Source organism: Garra rufa, chromosome 6 (assembly GCF_049309525.1).
Source record: "Garra rufa chromosome 6, GarRuf1.0, whole genome shotgun sequence".
Lineage (NCBI taxonomy): Eukaryota > Metazoa > Chordata > Actinopteri > Cypriniformes > Cyprinidae > Garra > Garra rufa.
The window spans coordinates 9,744,658-9,762,260 of record NC_133366.1 but is presented as its reverse complement, the minus strand read 5'-3'; the positions used below and the strand labels follow the sequence as shown (position 1 = coordinate 9,762,260).

At 36.0% G+C, this 17,603-nt stretch overlaps 1 protein-coding gene across 1 annotated transcript; it reads right to left on the bottom strand.

Annotated features, from left to right (window-relative positions):
• Positions 1 to 1,356: 1,356 nt before the first annotated feature.
• rab3da (RAB3D, member RAS oncogene family, a) lies at positions 1,357 to 16,529 on the bottom strand. The gene is made up of 5 exons (XM_073842006.1): positions 16,365 to 16,529; positions 14,485 to 14,721; positions 5,322 to 5,440; positions 4,984 to 5,108; positions 1,357 to 2,198 (listed from the first exon to the last, which is right to left on the bottom strand). Exons 2-5 carry the CDS (start codon positions 14,719 to 14,721, stop codon positions 2,011 to 2,013), a joined length of 669 nt encoding a protein of 222 aa, XP_073698107.1. The 5' UTR covers positions 16,365 to 16,529; the 3' UTR covers positions 1,357 to 2,010.
• Positions 16,530 to 17,603: the final 1,074 nt, after the last annotated feature.

Below are 17,603 nucleotides of genomic sequence, written 5' to 3'. Positions count from 1 at the left end.
ACTAAATCTGTCAACTACGATAATGATCATGAGAAATCCACTGTGAAGAAAATACAAACTAAACTCTCATTTGAAGAACTTGGACCTTATAGTATCCAAACTTTGGTACAGACAGAAAGACATACTCACATCAACGAGATGCGGCCTGACAGATCAGGGGCCTCATTTATAAAGACTTGCGTAGAAACCATCCTTGATTTTATCTAAGAACTTTTCTGATTTGATCGTAAGAGCGATTCAGAGAAAACGAACGTACCACAAAATCCATACGTACGCCAGTCATTCGGTTATAAATCACAAATGATCGTGGAATTGTGTGCAGCTGAATGTTCCGCCGTCGAAACGCCCCTGCTTAATTAATTAACATATAAAATGAGCTCATCCCTAAAGCAAAAACTCTGTGACAATGGCAAGTAAAAAGGAGCGCAAGAAATCAAATTATAGTGAGGCTGAACTATCTGCAATACCAGGCATTACCACAAGGAAACGGTCGTACGCCAAGCTGGAATCTGACGTGGAGATAAGTACTTTTCCACGTCAAAGACGGTTTTTATAAATCTGTACTTTGACGTGGATTTGATCGCACGAACACTCTAAGATCAAATCAGTGCGTAAGAAATGAGGCCCCAGCACAGGTATCAAACCGTTTCAGAGTGGAGAAGTGATTCTGGCAAAGATGTGTTTTGGCCGCTCTTGTATGTTCACACCATATCCACCCTTATAGACTGTGGTCGTGCTTTTTTTCCCCTTTCATTTTATGCATTTCCCACCTACACTGTGTTCTTCTAGAGGTGCTAAATGCTCGCATCCTCCTCAAGGTTCATGCAAAAGGAAATGCTGTACTATGCACAATGACCACAAGCAACTCAACAAATGCAGATAAACTGATAAAGTAATCATCAAAAGAAGATATAAATTATTACTGAATTAAAATATTAGTATTGTTTATATACATATAAATTTGTATATACAATCCTATATTGTATAAATAAATATATCTATTGATGTATGGTTTGCTAGGATAGGACAATATTTGGCAAAGATACAACTATTTGAAAATCTGGAATCTAAGGGTGCAAAAAAAAAATCTAGATATTGAGAAAATCACCTTTAAAGTTTAAAAATCAGTAATCAAAATTAAGTTTTGATATATTTATGGTAGGAAATTTTGAAAAAATGTCTTCATGGAACATAGTCCTTACTTTATATCCTAATGTTTTTTGGAATAAAAGAAAAATTTACCATTTTGACCTATACAATGTATTGTTGGCTATTGCTGCATATATACCCATGCTACATTTGTGGTCCATTTTTATGAAATTATACATTACATAAATACTTGTTTAGTGTCCACAGGGAAGCAAATTTATTGCGTTCAAAGCAAATGGCAGAGGCAAATAAAATCTGACTTAAGGACATTGAAACAAGTAACAAAAACTATGAAGACTGATATGTTCATATCACCATATGGACTGGATGTTTCCAGAGCAGTCATAAAATGTCTCATCACCTATATTTAAGTAAAACATGATCTTGCATCCATTAAAATAATCAAAATACATTTAGTACTTCACGACGACAACCAGATGCATTTTATCTGAGCATGTTGTAAACAGACACTGGAGTAGTTTGAAACTCTCCTAAAACGTTGAGCATTCATTTAAGACTTTGGCATGTGAATTTTTGAATCCTGCAGTTTCATGCAGTTTTTTCTGGCTGTTCTCATCATGATATCACAGTTCAGTGTATTAGCAGCCACACATCATCATCATCACACTGAGGGAAACCCATCCCATTTCATTCAATCCCTGAGGGGCCTGTTTGTGTAACTGAAATTATTATTTTTAAGGGGCATATGGCGTATTGGTTGGCATTTCATACTATTTATTGGCTGTACGCTTATGAAAGAGTCTGTCTTCCGGTGTACGTGTGTGCTGGAGAGAGATAGAGAATGTGTGCGTGTGTGTGAATGTTTGCCTTCAAGTATGAGTGTTTGCTGAGAGACGATCATTAACATCCACAGCTGCTCTGTGCATCAGGGGGCGTGTCTTGCAGACTCGGGCCTTTGTGATTGGTTAACACGTTAGGGTCTCCGTCCAAGCTCTCGTTCATTTTGTCGCAGATGATGTCCACCAGCCGCTCAAACACCTGCTTGACGTTAATGTTATCCTTTGCACTGGCCTCGAAAAACTGGAAGCCTGCAAAATACGGCAGAGAGAGAGAAAAAGAAGAGATATAGTGTTTTACATACAGTTGAAGTCAAAAGTTTACATCTTCTGTAATACTCAAAGGGCAGTTCTAAATGAAAAAAAAAAAAATGATATCAGGCAAAACAAGAAAAATTTACACATCTTCATTCTGTTCAAAAGTTTTCACCCCCTGGCTCTTAATGCATTGTTTCCCTTCTGAAGCATCAGTGAGAGTTTGAACCTTCTGTAATAGTTGCATATGAGTCCCTCAGTTGTCCTCAGTGTGAAAAGATGGATCTCAAAATCATACAGTAAATCTTGGAAAGGGTTCAAATACACAAAAATGCTAAAAAACCAAAAGAAGTCAGCACAGCACAGTATTAAGAATCAAGCATACGTAAACTTTTGAACAGGGTCACTATTATTTTCTCTTGTTGACTATATGTAAACATCTTTATTGTGAAATATCTTACTCAGGTCAGTAATAAAAAAAAAAATAATAGGGATGCACCGAAATGAAAATTCTTGGCCCGAAACTGAAAAACGAAAAAGAGGAAACCAAGGCCGAAAACTGAAAACCGAAACACCAAAAGAATTATGCCAATTATTAGTACCATTGCATTTATGGCTATGACTGTGTACTAATCTTACTAAAATCAAGGCATTGTAATTGCATAAATTAATATTAAAGTTTCAAAGAATAAATCAATTATATTAATTTAAACATTTATTATCAATCAAGTATTATACTTAAATAACATATACATATATTTTACTGCCTTTGTTTAAATTTTAATAACACATTATCTTGTGGATCCATCAGTTCACATTTACAAGTCTACGCGTTTCTCTTCCAGCAGGAGGCGCTGTCAGAATGGTAGTACACAAAGCAGCGCAGCAAATGAATTGAATGAAACGTGCAGCGCTCATATTTATTCAATGGATAGCCTTTTGAAGTTTCATCGCAATTCTTGTCTTTCAGTCCACACATTTAAGACCACCTGAAATCATAATTAAGACTTTCTTAGCCCCTAATAACACTGCAGTCATCAATGAAAATTAAGAGCTTTATTTAAGACTTTCAAAAACAAACCTTACACAAAATACGTTTCTATTTTTTTTTTCCCACCAAGTTCGGGGCACAAGAAAAACAGTAGGGGAATAAATTAATATCAGCATATGAAGTATAATCATCTCTCATTGTCTCTGAGAGAATGCACGTCAGATGCTGAAAGCACTGTCAGTTTTTACTTTCACTTTAACATATTGCGCAGTTTTCACGTTGCATGTGTGATATCCATTGGCTCACCTCCATGGTTTAAAACATAAATATTTATGAAATATATACAGTATATAGAAAAGACATATCTTTAAAATATTGCGACGTAACACCAACGTAAGGCCATTGTTTTTCACTCACTGAAAGCTACATCTGTCTCTGCTCTCATCACTGGCTGCACGCACGACAGCAGACACACCCCCTCTTGAAATTTCGGCATTACAAGTTTTGCAAATCGCTATCCGTGGGTCTTTCTCAGATATACTGAAATACATCCACACCGCAGACGTGTTGCTTCAGACAAGCACGTGCATACTGTTTCGGCCGTGTTGTTTCGGTGATCAAAATCTTTCGGCCGAAAACCGAAAATGCACTTTTGGTCCATTTTCGGCCGAAAATTTTCGGTGGCAAATATTCGGTGCATTCCTAAAAAAAAAAAAAGAAAAAAAAAAAAAATGCATTTTGTATGAACCCTCTTAATTTAGTAAAATAATTATAATTTTGCAGATTCTGCAAGGTGCATGTAAACTTTTGATCTCAACTGTATTCTCCATCTTCATTAGTTTACTGCCTTTTTAAAAAGGTAAAATAAATCAAAAGCAAATGCTATAGTACTTTGTCATATGCAGTCAGATATAAACTTATATAATTTAAACAAGTATATAATAAATATTTAATGCCATGAACCTTACAAATGTTGGCAAATCCAGCTGTTAGATCTTCTTGTGTTACAGAATCAAGTATAATTTGGTTAAAACTAGCATCAAATAATCTGGTTGATAATTTTTTCCAACTTTTCTTTTTTTTTTTTTAAACAAATAACTTTTTCAAATTGATTTCTATATAAATTTAATTACAGAAATTATTCTGTAATAAGTTGCATGTGTTATATTAGCCATCAAAAAAATCCATAATGGTAGATCACTACATACAGCAATACTACACTACATAATGCATTATATCTAACATCTGTTGGGCAATAAAGGTCGATTCACACCCTTTGAGCAACACATTTGCTCTCAGTACTTCGAAACGCTTTTATAATTCCTTCCTGTCTTTTCTTTTGTCCAAATAAGGCTCTGAAGCACAGAGGAAATTCAGAGGGTGATGTAGCATGGACACAGTCCAAATTAACACTCGCCAAGCACCGAATGAGAGTAGCATTTGGCTTTAAAATAAAATGCATGTCAACTTTATTAGGAACTTCAACATTTCATGGTTTAAAGACACAGTTTGTCTCCTAAAATTAAACCTGTCAACCCTGTACGACAGTTTTAAATGTGGAACATAGATAAGTGAATTTTTGAAGAATATCCAGGCAACTCAATGTTATATAATGGAAATGCACGAGAACTGAGTTTGTAACTCCAAAAATGACAAGAAAGGACACATGGCACATATGACTATATAAAAATAAAACAGAATACATAGCCAATTATAAGTATTTTTTGCCATTGCAAAACAGTTAACTGCAAAAAAAAAAAAGCTTGTGTGTGTGTGTATCCTGTAACATGCCTAGCTCATTAGCCAGTCTCTGCCCATCTTCTCTGGACACCAGTCTGTCGTCCTCCAGATCACATTTGTTCCCCACCAGAATCACCTGAGCATTGTCCCACGAGTACGTTTTAATCTGAGTTGCCCTTTAAAACACATACACAAACAAAACTTCAGTCATTTTCTATCAAAAGACATGCTCAAGAGCGCCCCCTATCAGGCCGTTATGAAATGCGCACCACTTCAACAAGGAACATTTGACCTTTCAATTACTTTCACAGCTTGAGGTCACAGTAAGACGTCTGATTCTGAGGTTTAGCATCTGACTCTAGGACTATAAATAAAAGAAGTAAACTCACCAGTCTTGCACAGCGTAGAAGGATTCTTGGTTAGTGATGTCATACATTAGGAGGAAGCCCATGGCCCCTCTGTAGTAGGCTGTGGTAATAGTGCGGTACCTCTCCTGCCCTGCTGTGTCCTGAGGAACAACATATAAGAAATACTGCCATTAGATCAATACATACGCACACAGACAACCACACCCACACACACTCATAACTTATATCTGAAAGCATTTTTTCTTAAAACAGAAACCGTACATTGCTTTATGTTTTTTGAGTCAGTTTCATGAGTTCTTTTTCTTAATGATTCATTGGTGTGACTTCTTGTTAGAGGAGTCTAATATTACAGTAGATTGCTGAAGACTTAAAATAATAAGTGGATATTTCACCTTTAATCATAAGTGCAACAACAACAAAAAAAACTTATAAATATATAATATGAAATAAAAAAGCCACACTAACAATTATTTTGGTAATCGAGTAATTGGATTATTCTGGCGATTAATCAAGTAATCGGATAATTATTATTTTTTTTTAGATAATAAAAATAGGTCTAAGCTGACAAAAGCCTTTAAAATGTCTTAAATGTATGTAAATAATTAAAGTGCATATATTAAACCTGCATCAATATATTTATTTAATTGAATCGTAAAGCTTGTGAATTCATAACAGTTAAATGGGTCAACAGTACAGCCCTAAAAAAAAATCAATTTTAAAAAAATTAATAAATTATATTATATATAAATTCACAAGGTTTAAAGCAAGTAAAATACAGAAAACATCTAGTCAAAATAATGTTTTCATTCCTTTTCACTACATAATTTGGCAAATTGTAATATTTATATATTTTCCTCCATATATTTTAATAAAACTTTTCAAACATATAAAATGCTACAGTGTAACTTTGAACAACTTTTTGATCAGGTACAGTTGCAATCGAAATTTTTCAACCCCCCAGAGACTGCAGTACTTTGCAAACTCAAGCTTTTCTAAAGATCCAGGACTTGCATAATATACAATGGTTTACTGGTGTACTAAAAGTGATAATGTAAATATATAATGTAATGTTTTTGAGTTAATGGATTTTTTAGTAACACAGCTATGTCATAATTATTCAACCCCATTTAACATTGCTGTTTAAACCCACTTATTTTTATGGCAGGGAACAAAATTGTCTTAAAACACAATTAAGCCTTTAGAAAATCTATTAAAAACAGAATTAGCTTGTATGCACACATGCATACATTTATTCCATGCATGTGCTGAAGTTGAGTAGCAAATATGGTAAAGTCAACAGAGCTCTCACAAAAGCTATAGAGAAGAAATAGTTTTATTATATTAATAAGTCTAAGGCTACATGAAGATTTCCAAGACATTAAAAGTTCCTAGAGACACAGCAGGCAGCCTTACTCCTTAGTTAGTGTTGTACCAGAAAACCTTTAAGGGTGTTGAACAAAAAAAGCACAATATCATAAAATGTTTGATCAGAGCCACTGAGAAAAACCTGCAAATGTACAGCCAAAGACTTGCAAGATGACCGGACAAAAGGAGGAAAAACATTTTAATTCAGTGTATAAGAAGAACACTAGACAAGTATGGCTTTCATGTTGAAGCATCTTGTCGAATACCACTCTTGACAAAGAAGAACAAAAAGGCCGTCATGAACATGCTAAAGTTCATTTGGTTAGACCTGTGGATTTCTGGAAGAAGGTTTTATGGACCCATTGTTGGTGCAAAAAAAGGCAAAACTTATGAGCAGAAGAACACCATCTCCATGGTCAAACATGGAGCAGGAAGTGGAAAACATGACCGTATGAAGGATATCATGGATTCTTTGAAGTATCAGGCAATTTTGGCAAGAATTGTGATGAAAAGTGCAATAACTGAAGCTAATGATCAATGGACTTTCCTGCATAGAATGTTCTTGAGTGGCCTGTTCAGTCTCTAGATTTAACTCTCACTGAAAATATTTGGATAAATTTGAAGTAAGCAGTGGCAAAGTGAAAACCAAAGATGATCTGAAAGCTTTTTCAGGTGAGGAATGGGCCAAGATTGCAGCAGAGAGGTGACAGAAGCTTCTAAGCCCTTCTAAGCAACGTTTATTGGTGGTTTTAAAGAATAAAAAAAATCTGCACCAAATTTTACTTTTGGGGGATGAATAATTGAACATTTGATTTTTTTTTCAACTTACGTTGTCAGAATTACTCAAATGTGTATTAATAAATTTTCTCCACTAGTTGAATTGTTTTCACAATATTTTGTTCTCTGCAGCAAAATGTCTTATAGGTTAAGATCGAAACTGATAATTATGGATTTAATTAAGTCGGTTTTATTAAGGGATCACAAAACTGGTCATCTTTCGGAAACCTGATGGCTAAAGCAAAAGTGTGTTAAAAAAAAATCACAGCAATATTGACAATATTGGATAATTGCATACTGCCAGCAAAGTCAATCCACATATATCTTGAATATTTAACAATTTGCCTCATTTCTGTTAATAAGCTGATGTGAAAATAAAAAAAGAAACTAATTATTCAAGTAAATGCAGTGCAAACAAAACCGAGTCAGGGGTTTAGAGTTTAACAGCCATGTTAATGTGGTAACCAGGCAACGTTTGATTAGTTTCCATGATACTGAAAAGCCTTGACTTGATTTAGAATGCTGTGACCTCAGGTAGCCATCTAGGTAGCCATGGTAACCACTGGTTTGGGCAGCAGTTAGAGTGTTGTACATATGCATGTATTGTATTTTAGGGCAAGAGCTAAATTCAACCTAATGGGAGCTTGACAAAAGCCTCAGCCCCTTCTTTCAACAAAGATAAGATGTGCCACCTGCCCTTCACACACACGCATAATGACGAACTTCACAACAAAGACAAATGAATCATATCTACAAACATTCTGGTAAGTACTACCATCTTACACGCTGAAAGATCTCAAAGCAAGCCATACAGTCAGGAAATGTCAATGAATTTTTTTTCCCCAACATCCATGACTGTGTCAATAAAACAGCAGTTAAATGCACAGAGCGCTGTGATGACTAATCCAATGTAATGTATAATATTTGCACTTCCTTCATAGCGAAATGCCTCAAATTACTTTCGTCCTTGTCTTTAAATCAAGAACTCCTCCTTTAAGTCAACAGAGAACATGTTAATGTGAACACGCACATGTAAAGTACATTGCACAAGTTAGGTACACTGTGGTGTCCCAAGAGCACTAAAAAGCACTGGATGCATAAATCAACATTGGTTTTGTGTTTTGGGAACTGAAGAATATTAGATCAACTATTATAACTATTTTCTTTTTTTTTAATTGCTGAAGAGTGTTGAACTTTTTTCTTCTGCGTTCTACTCTACAGACTTGAATTTATTTTTCCTTCAGCCTAAGGCTTTTGTTGTGAAAGGGCTTTTACATTTGCCAAGCAAACCCTGCCTAGATGTAAAAAGTAACGCAAAAGTAATGTAACGCATTAAATTTTTTTCAAAATAAAGTAACTAAGTAACGTAATTAGTTACTTTAAGAAGTAACTCAATATTGTAATGCATTACTTTTAAAAGTAACTTTCCCCAACACTGTCTATAATTATAAATTAACTAAACATAATATATACATTCACGGGCCACTTTTTCAAAAGAAGTAAACAAAAAATGGTTCTAATTTTTATATTTAATACTTAAAGGCCCTATTTTTCAACTTATTATTAAATGAATTATACTTCATAATGCACATTCCCATTGCTTACAGCAACATAATCATTAAAACATGACTGATTATTAACTAGACATCTCCAAACACTTGCTTAAGGGAAAAGTCTCTGTGTTTCCCCACCCTCTAAATACACCACACACACACACACACACACACACACACACACACACACACACACACACACACACACACACACACACACACACACGCATGTTTGTTTTTGTGAATTGTGGGGACATTCCATAGACGTAATGGTTTTTATACTGTACAAACGATATTTGCTATCACCCTACACCTTCCCTACACCTAAAAACATAAAAACGTATTCTGTATTATTTATAAGCCTTTTGAAAAGTGGGGACATGGGCAATGTCCTCATAAGTCACCCTCTCCTTGTAATACCTATGTCATACCCATGTTATTACACAAATTTGTGTCCTGATATGTCACAAAAACAAACACACACATTAGAAGGGTTGGTCTGCACCATCAGTAAGGTTTTACACTACGCTTCCCTACAGGTGCAGCCAGAAACACATGCAAATAATAAAATGCAACTAACCATACAATCATGCGCAGTTAGGGATAGTTCACCCAAAAATGAAAATTACCCCATGATATACTCACCCTCAAGCCATCTTAGGTGTATATGACTTTCTTCTTTATGACAAATAAAATCTGAGTTTGGCGGTGAATGGCTGTTGAGATTTTGAAGTCCTATAAAGTGCATCCATCCATCATAAAATTGCTCTACACAGATCAGGGGAGTTAATAAAGGCCTTCTGAAGCAGATTGATGCATTTGTGTACGAAAAATATCCTCATTTAAAAGTATATAAACCGTAATCTCTAGCTTCCGCTAACTGTCATATTCAATTTACGAGAGCGTGGCGTTCCAGTGGAAGATGTAGGATGTAGGCGAAGCAAAACAAAACACCGATCACAAATTACAAGTACAAAACGAAGACTTGTAAAGAAAAATGTCTGAGAAATTTGATATAAGCCAAGAGGAGACAGGTTTTCTTTTGCTGTAAACAAAACTTGGTTCTCACGAGACTAGCAAACAGTGAGGAAAAAAAGAATTTGATCCCTGCTGATTTTGTACATTTGCCCTCTGACAAAGAAATGATCTGTCTATAATTTTAATGGTACTGTTTATTTTAACAGTGAGAGACAGAATAACAACAAAAAAATCCAGAAAAACGCAAAAGTTACAAATTGATTTGCGTTTTTAAGAGTGAAATAAGTATTTGATCCCCTATCAATCAGCAAGATTTCGAGCTGAGATTAGGAGTGGTCCTAATCTCTGTTTGCTACCTGTATAAAAGACACCTGTCCACAAAAGCTATTAATCAATCAGATTCTAAACTCTCTATCATGGCCAAGACCAAAGAGCTGTCCAAGGATGTCAGGGACAAGATTGCAGACCTGCAATGTAGGCTGGAATGAGCTACAAGACCATCGCCAAGCAGCTTGGTGAGAAGGTGACAACAGGAAGAAACACAAAATAACTGTCAGTCTCCCTCGATCTGGGGCTCCCTGCAAGATCTCACCTTGTGGAGTTTCAATGATCATGAGAACGATGAGGAATCAGTCCAGAACTACATGGCAGCTGGGACCATAGTCACCAAGAAAACATTTGGTAACACACTACGCCGTGAAGGACTGACATCCTGCAGCGCCTGCAAGGTCCCTCTGCTCAAGAAAGCACATGTAGATGAACGTCTTAAGTTTGCCAATGAACATCTGAATGATTCAGAGGACGACTGGGTGAAAGTGTTGTGGTCAGATGAGATCAAAATCAAACTCTTTGGCATCAACTCAACTCGCTGTGTTTGGGGGAGGAAGAATGCTGCCTATGACCCCAAGAACACCATCCCCACCGTCAAATATGGAGGTGGAAACATTATGCTTTGGGGGGGTTTTTCTGCTAAAGGGACAGGATAAATACACCGCATAAAAGGGACAATAAACGGGGCTATGTACCGTCAGGGCCAGGGCATTGAAGCCAACCAGGGCATTGAAAATGGGTCGTAGATGGGTATGACCCAAAACACATGGCCAAGGCAACAAAGGAGTGGCTCAAGAAGAAGCACATTAAGGTCCTGGAGTGGCCAAGCCAGTCTCCAGACCTTAATCCCATAGAAAATCTGTGGAGGGAGCTGGAGGTTTGAGTTGCCAAACATCAGCCTCAAAACCTTACTTGGAGAGGATCTGCAAAGAGGAGTGGGACAAAATCCCTCCTGAGATGTGTGCAAAACTGGTGCCCAGCTACAAGAAATGTCTGACCAATGTGATTGCCAACAAGGATTTTGCTAAGTCATGTTTTGTGAAGGGGTCAAACACTTATTTGACTCATTAAAATGCAAATCAATTTAGAACTTTTTTAAATGCTTTTTTGGGGGGATTTATGTTGTTATTCTCTTCTAACACAAATGCATCAAATCATATCATTAGGCCTTTATTAACCCCTTGGAGTTGTGTGAAGTACTTTTTATGATGGATAATTGCAGTTTTTTGGCCTTCAAAATCTCAACAGTGATTCACTGCCATTATAAAGCCTGGAAGAGCCAGGACATGTTTTAATATAACTGATTGTATTCATCTGAAGAAAGAAAGTCATATATACCTAGGATGGCTTGAGGGTGAGTAAATCATGGGGTAATTTAAATTTTTGGGTGAACTATCCTTTTAAGATAGCAAAAATTATTAGTTGCATCCATTTTTAAAAGAGAGAAGAAAACTACATTTAGACTACACTGAGTATGGGTTCACAGGTAAATCGCATTTGCATGCATTACAATGCAAATGCATTTCAATAGTGGTGTAATAAACTTGTACGGTAAACATTAATTGTACGGTACACCCATGCATTAGCTCGTCACTTGATATCTAATGTAAAATGTGTATCCTGAAGTGAAACCTCTGATCTAATGTATGATAAAGCATCAATGTAATATGATATAACAAATTGGGACTGTGCCATCAGCAGCCAGTAGTGCATCAGCCTATCACACTTGACATGATGCCATTTTTCTGTGGCTTTTCTAATCAATTAAACATACAATTTTCACTTGGTGGATGACAAAACTGATGAAAAATAAATAAATAATACCCAAGAAAGTGGAGTATCATAGTGACTTGGTGGACTTGGGCCATCAAATGTCAAAATATCAGCAACATACCAAACAAAACTAGTTTTGCATGTAAAAATCTAATTATTTAGCTCTATTCTAGTCAATCGCAGACTACTGCAGGCAGATCTAAGTTGTTCTATGGTGGGTTATCAACATACAAGTGCATTCTGGGAAAATGCTACTCAACACCTCTGAGGCTTCTCACCCACTTCCTTTCATCAACAGAAAGTGCTGTCGCTTCCTCTGTCGAGGAAGGCTGCGGCTGCAAACTGCTCCACAGCAATACGACTGAAGTTACAGTGTCGGAATTTACAGTAGATAACTGTATATTTCACTTAGAACCACACTGTGGACTATAACTGAATCATAAATAATTTCTTGGCAGGATTGGGCAGTTGATATTTTGACCCACTTCCTCTCTTGGTATTGATTCAATTAGTGATATAGAGCAGAAGGCAGATGCATGCTGGTCTGGCCGGTCAAAAAGCACAACCAATTTGATTTTATGGCTTTTATTTTCTAAAGGTTCCCTCCAAAATGGATTTGGCACTGTGTATGTGTGTGTGTGTGTGCACTTCACAAATAGTGCATCAAATGATGGGGCCATCTGCTTTGGGTCGTTCTGCATGTTTTGTAACATTAACCATCATTACCGGCATTGCTTATCTTGATCAAGGTTTCACTAAGTCATGATGACATGATTAGCACAACCGCTTTTCACAACATTCGACTTTGGCAATAACTTTTTTTTTTTGGCTTAAACTGTAAAATATGAATAATTACATATTATAAAACCCTAAACATATTCTTCCAAAGTAACTGCAATGACACCAAATGCATTTTAGCTCAGGGAACCAAAAACATTGCACCAAATGTTTCATATAGTGCAGCAGTCTGGTTTCAGAAGTAAAAATCCCATTCATTTTCTCAATTATTAACAATAACTTATAAACCTTTTAAGACAGACCTACTGTGAGCTATGAGGTTATCGATCAATGGTATTTGCTTCTGTTAAAGCCATCAGCCTGCATTATTTTAACTTATTTTCTAAATAATCATGTTTAACAGTGTTTTTTTTTATCCAGTGTCATTTGCAAGGCTTCATGTGACTGTATTTCTTTCTCTTATTAAAGCTGTTATGTACACAGTCTTATACTTTTGTCTATTTTGTCTGATTTTCAAATAATTTTTAACTGCATGGTAGCTGGTTGGTTTGGTTTATGGCTTATAACTCTTTAATAAAACCCTATGGGAAAAGTGACCTTGGATCACACCAATCGTAAGTAGCACAGATATATTTGTAGCAATAGCCAACAATACATTGTATATGTCAAAACTATCGATTTTTCTATGCCAAAAATCATTAGGATATTACGTCAATATTATGTTCCATTACTGTATTTTGTACATTTCCTACCATAAATATATAAAAACAATGTTTGATTAGTAATATGCATTGCTAAGAACTTCATTTGGACAACTTTAAAGTCGATTTTCTCAATATTTAGATTTTTTTTGCACCCTCAGATTCCAGATTTTCAAATAGTTGTATCTCAGCCAAATATTGTCCTATCCTAACAAACCATACGTCAATGGAAAGCTTATTCATGTTTATACATTTTAAGGGATTTTGTGGTTTTGTGGTCCAGGGTCACAAATGAATGGAAGTTAAAACCGGTCCACTAGGGTTGCCAGGTCTGAGAAACAAAATCAGTCCAATTGCTATTCAAAACTAGCGCAATTGCATTTTTTCCATGTTTTTCCCTCTGTTGTCGTTCCACTCCGGTGAAATCGCTAAAAACATCCTAAAAACAACCAATGGCAACTGTATAAAAGTAGCTCAATTCTAGGACCTGGCAACCCTGCCTCTTTAAATAATCAAGCGATTTAAAGCAGGATGAATTCTGGTTGGCTGGCATTGTTTTGTCATTCATCAGCTAAAAAAAAAACTTCTGAAAGTGATTTCAACGATATTGTTTCTCTGTATCGTTATCGTTATAGTTGTGGTGCGAACTCTAAATTTAGAAAGGGTTTTACAAGTATATCTTTATCGTTACAGTTATTGTACTTGGTGTGAATGGGACTTTAGACAGGACATGACCATCTGATTGATATCTTTGTTTTTATGTGCCATTTAGAGGCAGGTAAACCTAAAATAGCTGATACCACAGTATTATACCTTCAAAGAACAAATTAATTAAAAATATAGCATGCTATTCTCCACAAAAAAGCAATAAAATTAGTGCTTGAACGAAAACAAATATTTTATCAATTCTACTCACCATCCTTATTTTAACTATATAAATGTCTCCAGTGTCCCATTACTCAAACTCACCCATATTTGTAGTTTCACTCGTTTCTCATTGCGGTAAACTGTTTTGACTTTAAAGTCGATGCCGACCGTGCTGACGAACGCAGAGGTGAAGGAGTCGTCAGCGTAACGGAACAGAAAGCTAGTTTTTCCAACACTGCTGTTCCCAATGATGAGGAGCTTGAACATGTAGTCAAAATTCTGATCAGCTACATCCTTCTGCACCTGCGTCTGCTGACGGGTATCATTGGCCGACGCCATCTAGAGTAGTGGAAGAAAATCGTATAAAAGTCATATAGTCAGCATTTACAATGAAACTAAATAATACAATGAAACCTGGGGATGCTATGTTCCTTTTGCCTATTTAGCTGAAGCCCTATTGATACACTTGAACACTCACATGTAGTTAAAGTATTCTTCCAGCACTGTCATCTATCTGTCTTTCTTTCTTTGTACATCAGACATGCTGAGTGAGGATCTTTCCTTGATTAAGAGGCATTACAGCTGAGATCAGCTCAGCACAATTCATTCTGGCTATAAAAACAGTACTTAAAGTGGGAAGCACATAATGAGAATAAGAAAGAGTTCATAAAAAATCTCTATTATTGTGTACACTGCATTTAATGACAGTTTATTGACTATAGTTTAGAAAATGGTAATAAAATATAACAAGAACTCAAGAGTTAAACTGTCAGAACAAATTCCTCTTGATAATGACTTTGATAAAAAGGTATGTGACAAAGCATGGTCAGGTCAAAGTGTCAAATCAAATTTTAGGTCCAAAATTATCATCAATTTTACTGGTAGTCCACTGTAAGTAGAACTTTTAGGTATAGTATGTCAAAGTTTACTTTATTTTACTATCCTCACTAACATGAATGAACTATAGTGTCCTAAACCCACTAGTTAAAAAAATATCAAAATGATTTTTGGTTTGACTGTATTTTGAATTAGCTTTTATTTTTATATTTTAGTTTTAATTATTAGTTAGTTTTAGTATTTATTTATAGTATTTATTTAGTTTTAGTTATTTAGTAATTTTTTATTAATTTTTACTTTTTATAATTCATGTTTATGTGAGTCTATTTTATAACTTTATTTTAACGTTTAAGTTTTTGATTATTTGTTTCAGCTTTATTTCAATGAACAAAAATGTTTTTTTTTTTCTGTGATAATGACCTAAATCCCAGTATATTCATCACACAAGCTATCGTATGACTTGAAATACAGCCCATAAATCATTTGCATTACTATTATAGTACTTTATGGCCCTTTTTTGAGGCTGACAGAAATATTGTTTAATGGAAATAAGCAGCATTAAAACTTTTCTGAAACCTAATTTTTCTTTATTTAAGAAGAACAAAAGAAACCCTCTAATAACAAGTGACTTTTTTTTTTTTTAAATAAACAAGTATTAACATCCTGCTCAAGCATATAAGAAAGAGGTGATCACATCAACACCTGTGAGTACCTAAAGAGGGAGTTACCAGGATATGACACACCTTATACATATGAATGAACACAATGTCACAGTGACAATAGGCAATTCTTAAAAAAATATACATAGGGATATTCCGTTTTGCACATGCAAAGATTACGATTAGATGACAAGTTATATTTGATATGATGCTGGTCGACTCAAACAGCATTACACACCCTTAACTATGAAAGCTAATTTACAGATCTGTCAAACACAATATCAGCTTACAGTAAGTCAAACACACTCAGAAATATAAAAATGAGCATGCCAACAATAACAGAATTTTGGGTATGAAATGTAAATGCAAGTGAATTGAAACGGCTCTAATGCTTCCATATGGACATCTTCCTTACATCTCTCTCCATTGTAAGCGACTAAAGAAAAATGCGTGTCCTTCGGGCACAAACATGATAGAGCTACTAACCTTCTCCGGCTCCTCTTTGAGATGGTGGTTTTATTCTATAAAGTTGATGTTGCGCTTTTCCTCAGCTGGTTTCGGACATCCAGCCCTCGCAGATCTAGTTTCACTTTTCCTGCAAAACACACTGGAAGGGGTCCACTCGCCTCATCGGTTTAAAACCCGACCATTCCCTTCCCCTAAAGAGGGGCGTTGCAAAACCAGACGCTTGATGACTGCAGCGACCTGGCTGTCGACCAGTTTTTATTTGTGCTGACGACTCGTCGAAACTGCGACGGCTGTTTCCAGATCAGCCAGCGGCTCTGGCGAGCTTCCAGCCTGCACTTACGGAGCAACCAATCAACAGGTCCCTTGTCAGCCACAGCAGCATTATCTTTTGCTATTTACATACGGGTCATTTTGTGAAACGAGTGCCATTAGCATTTTCAAATTGTGATTAAAAAAAAAACTAACAACGTCGAAAGTTTTACAGTTTGAGTATATATGCTTTTTTGGCCAATGTCCTGAATCTACAGGATGCCTTATACTCAGCTTTCTCTTCAGGTAAGAGTGGGCTTGGCCATTTGAAAATTTTATGGATTTGGTTTCTGGTATCATCTGTGTCCAGCTGTTTCTAGCTGTACTAAACAGCTCGTTTTACTGCTTGATATTGCAAATTGGTGTGTCTTACCATATTACTTTAATGTAATACAGTTTTACCATTTATTGCAAGTTGTTATAGACGTTTTTCCTAAACACGGAAGTAAGTCCGACTCTTAACCAAAGACTATAGAATACCCAAGACATTTCACTCGTGTAGTTTTGAATGGGGACAAATGCAACGCTCATTATGGCCGCGAAGCCCCGCCTTCTTAGTGAAAGAGCCAATCGTTGATTAGTAAAGTCAGCGCGTCACTGCAGCTGCCGTTAGAAGTCCCGGTTGCTATAGAAACAATCGGCGCTCTAGACTTGCGCTCAGTACTGCGCATGCGCACTGGCTCATCTAGCCGGAAAAATAAGCGTTTTTTCACCCTATTGGAGCACAAGGAACCATATTTATGAGGCAGTTCTTGTTGGATTTCTTTGAAGATTTAAAATATGAAATTTAATCGTAAGCTTGGTGAACAGTTTTGGAGAATTTGATGTTTCCCCATTCAAACAGATAGGAGCTGCACTTGTATGCCCGAGAGGCGTATCAAAGATGGCCGCCGAGTGACATGACTTGCCTTAAAGGGACTTTTTGTCTTAACTGAAAGAATGCTTTGC

Bases quoted from the DNA above. Each gene is read 5' to 3' on its own strand.
- rab3da (XM_073842006.1), bottom strand. From the start codon at position 14,721: ATGGCGTCGGCCAATGATACCCGTCAGCAGACGCAGGTGCAGAAGGAT. The intron at 5,441-14,484 runs GTGAGTTTGAGT...GTTGTTCCTCAG, and splicing joins GAGTGAAACTACAAATATGG to GACACAGCAGGGCAGGAGAG. The intron at 5,109-5,321 runs GTGAGTTTACTT...TGTGTTTTAAAG, and splicing joins TTCTACGCTGTGCAAGACTG to GGCAACTCAGATTAAAACGT.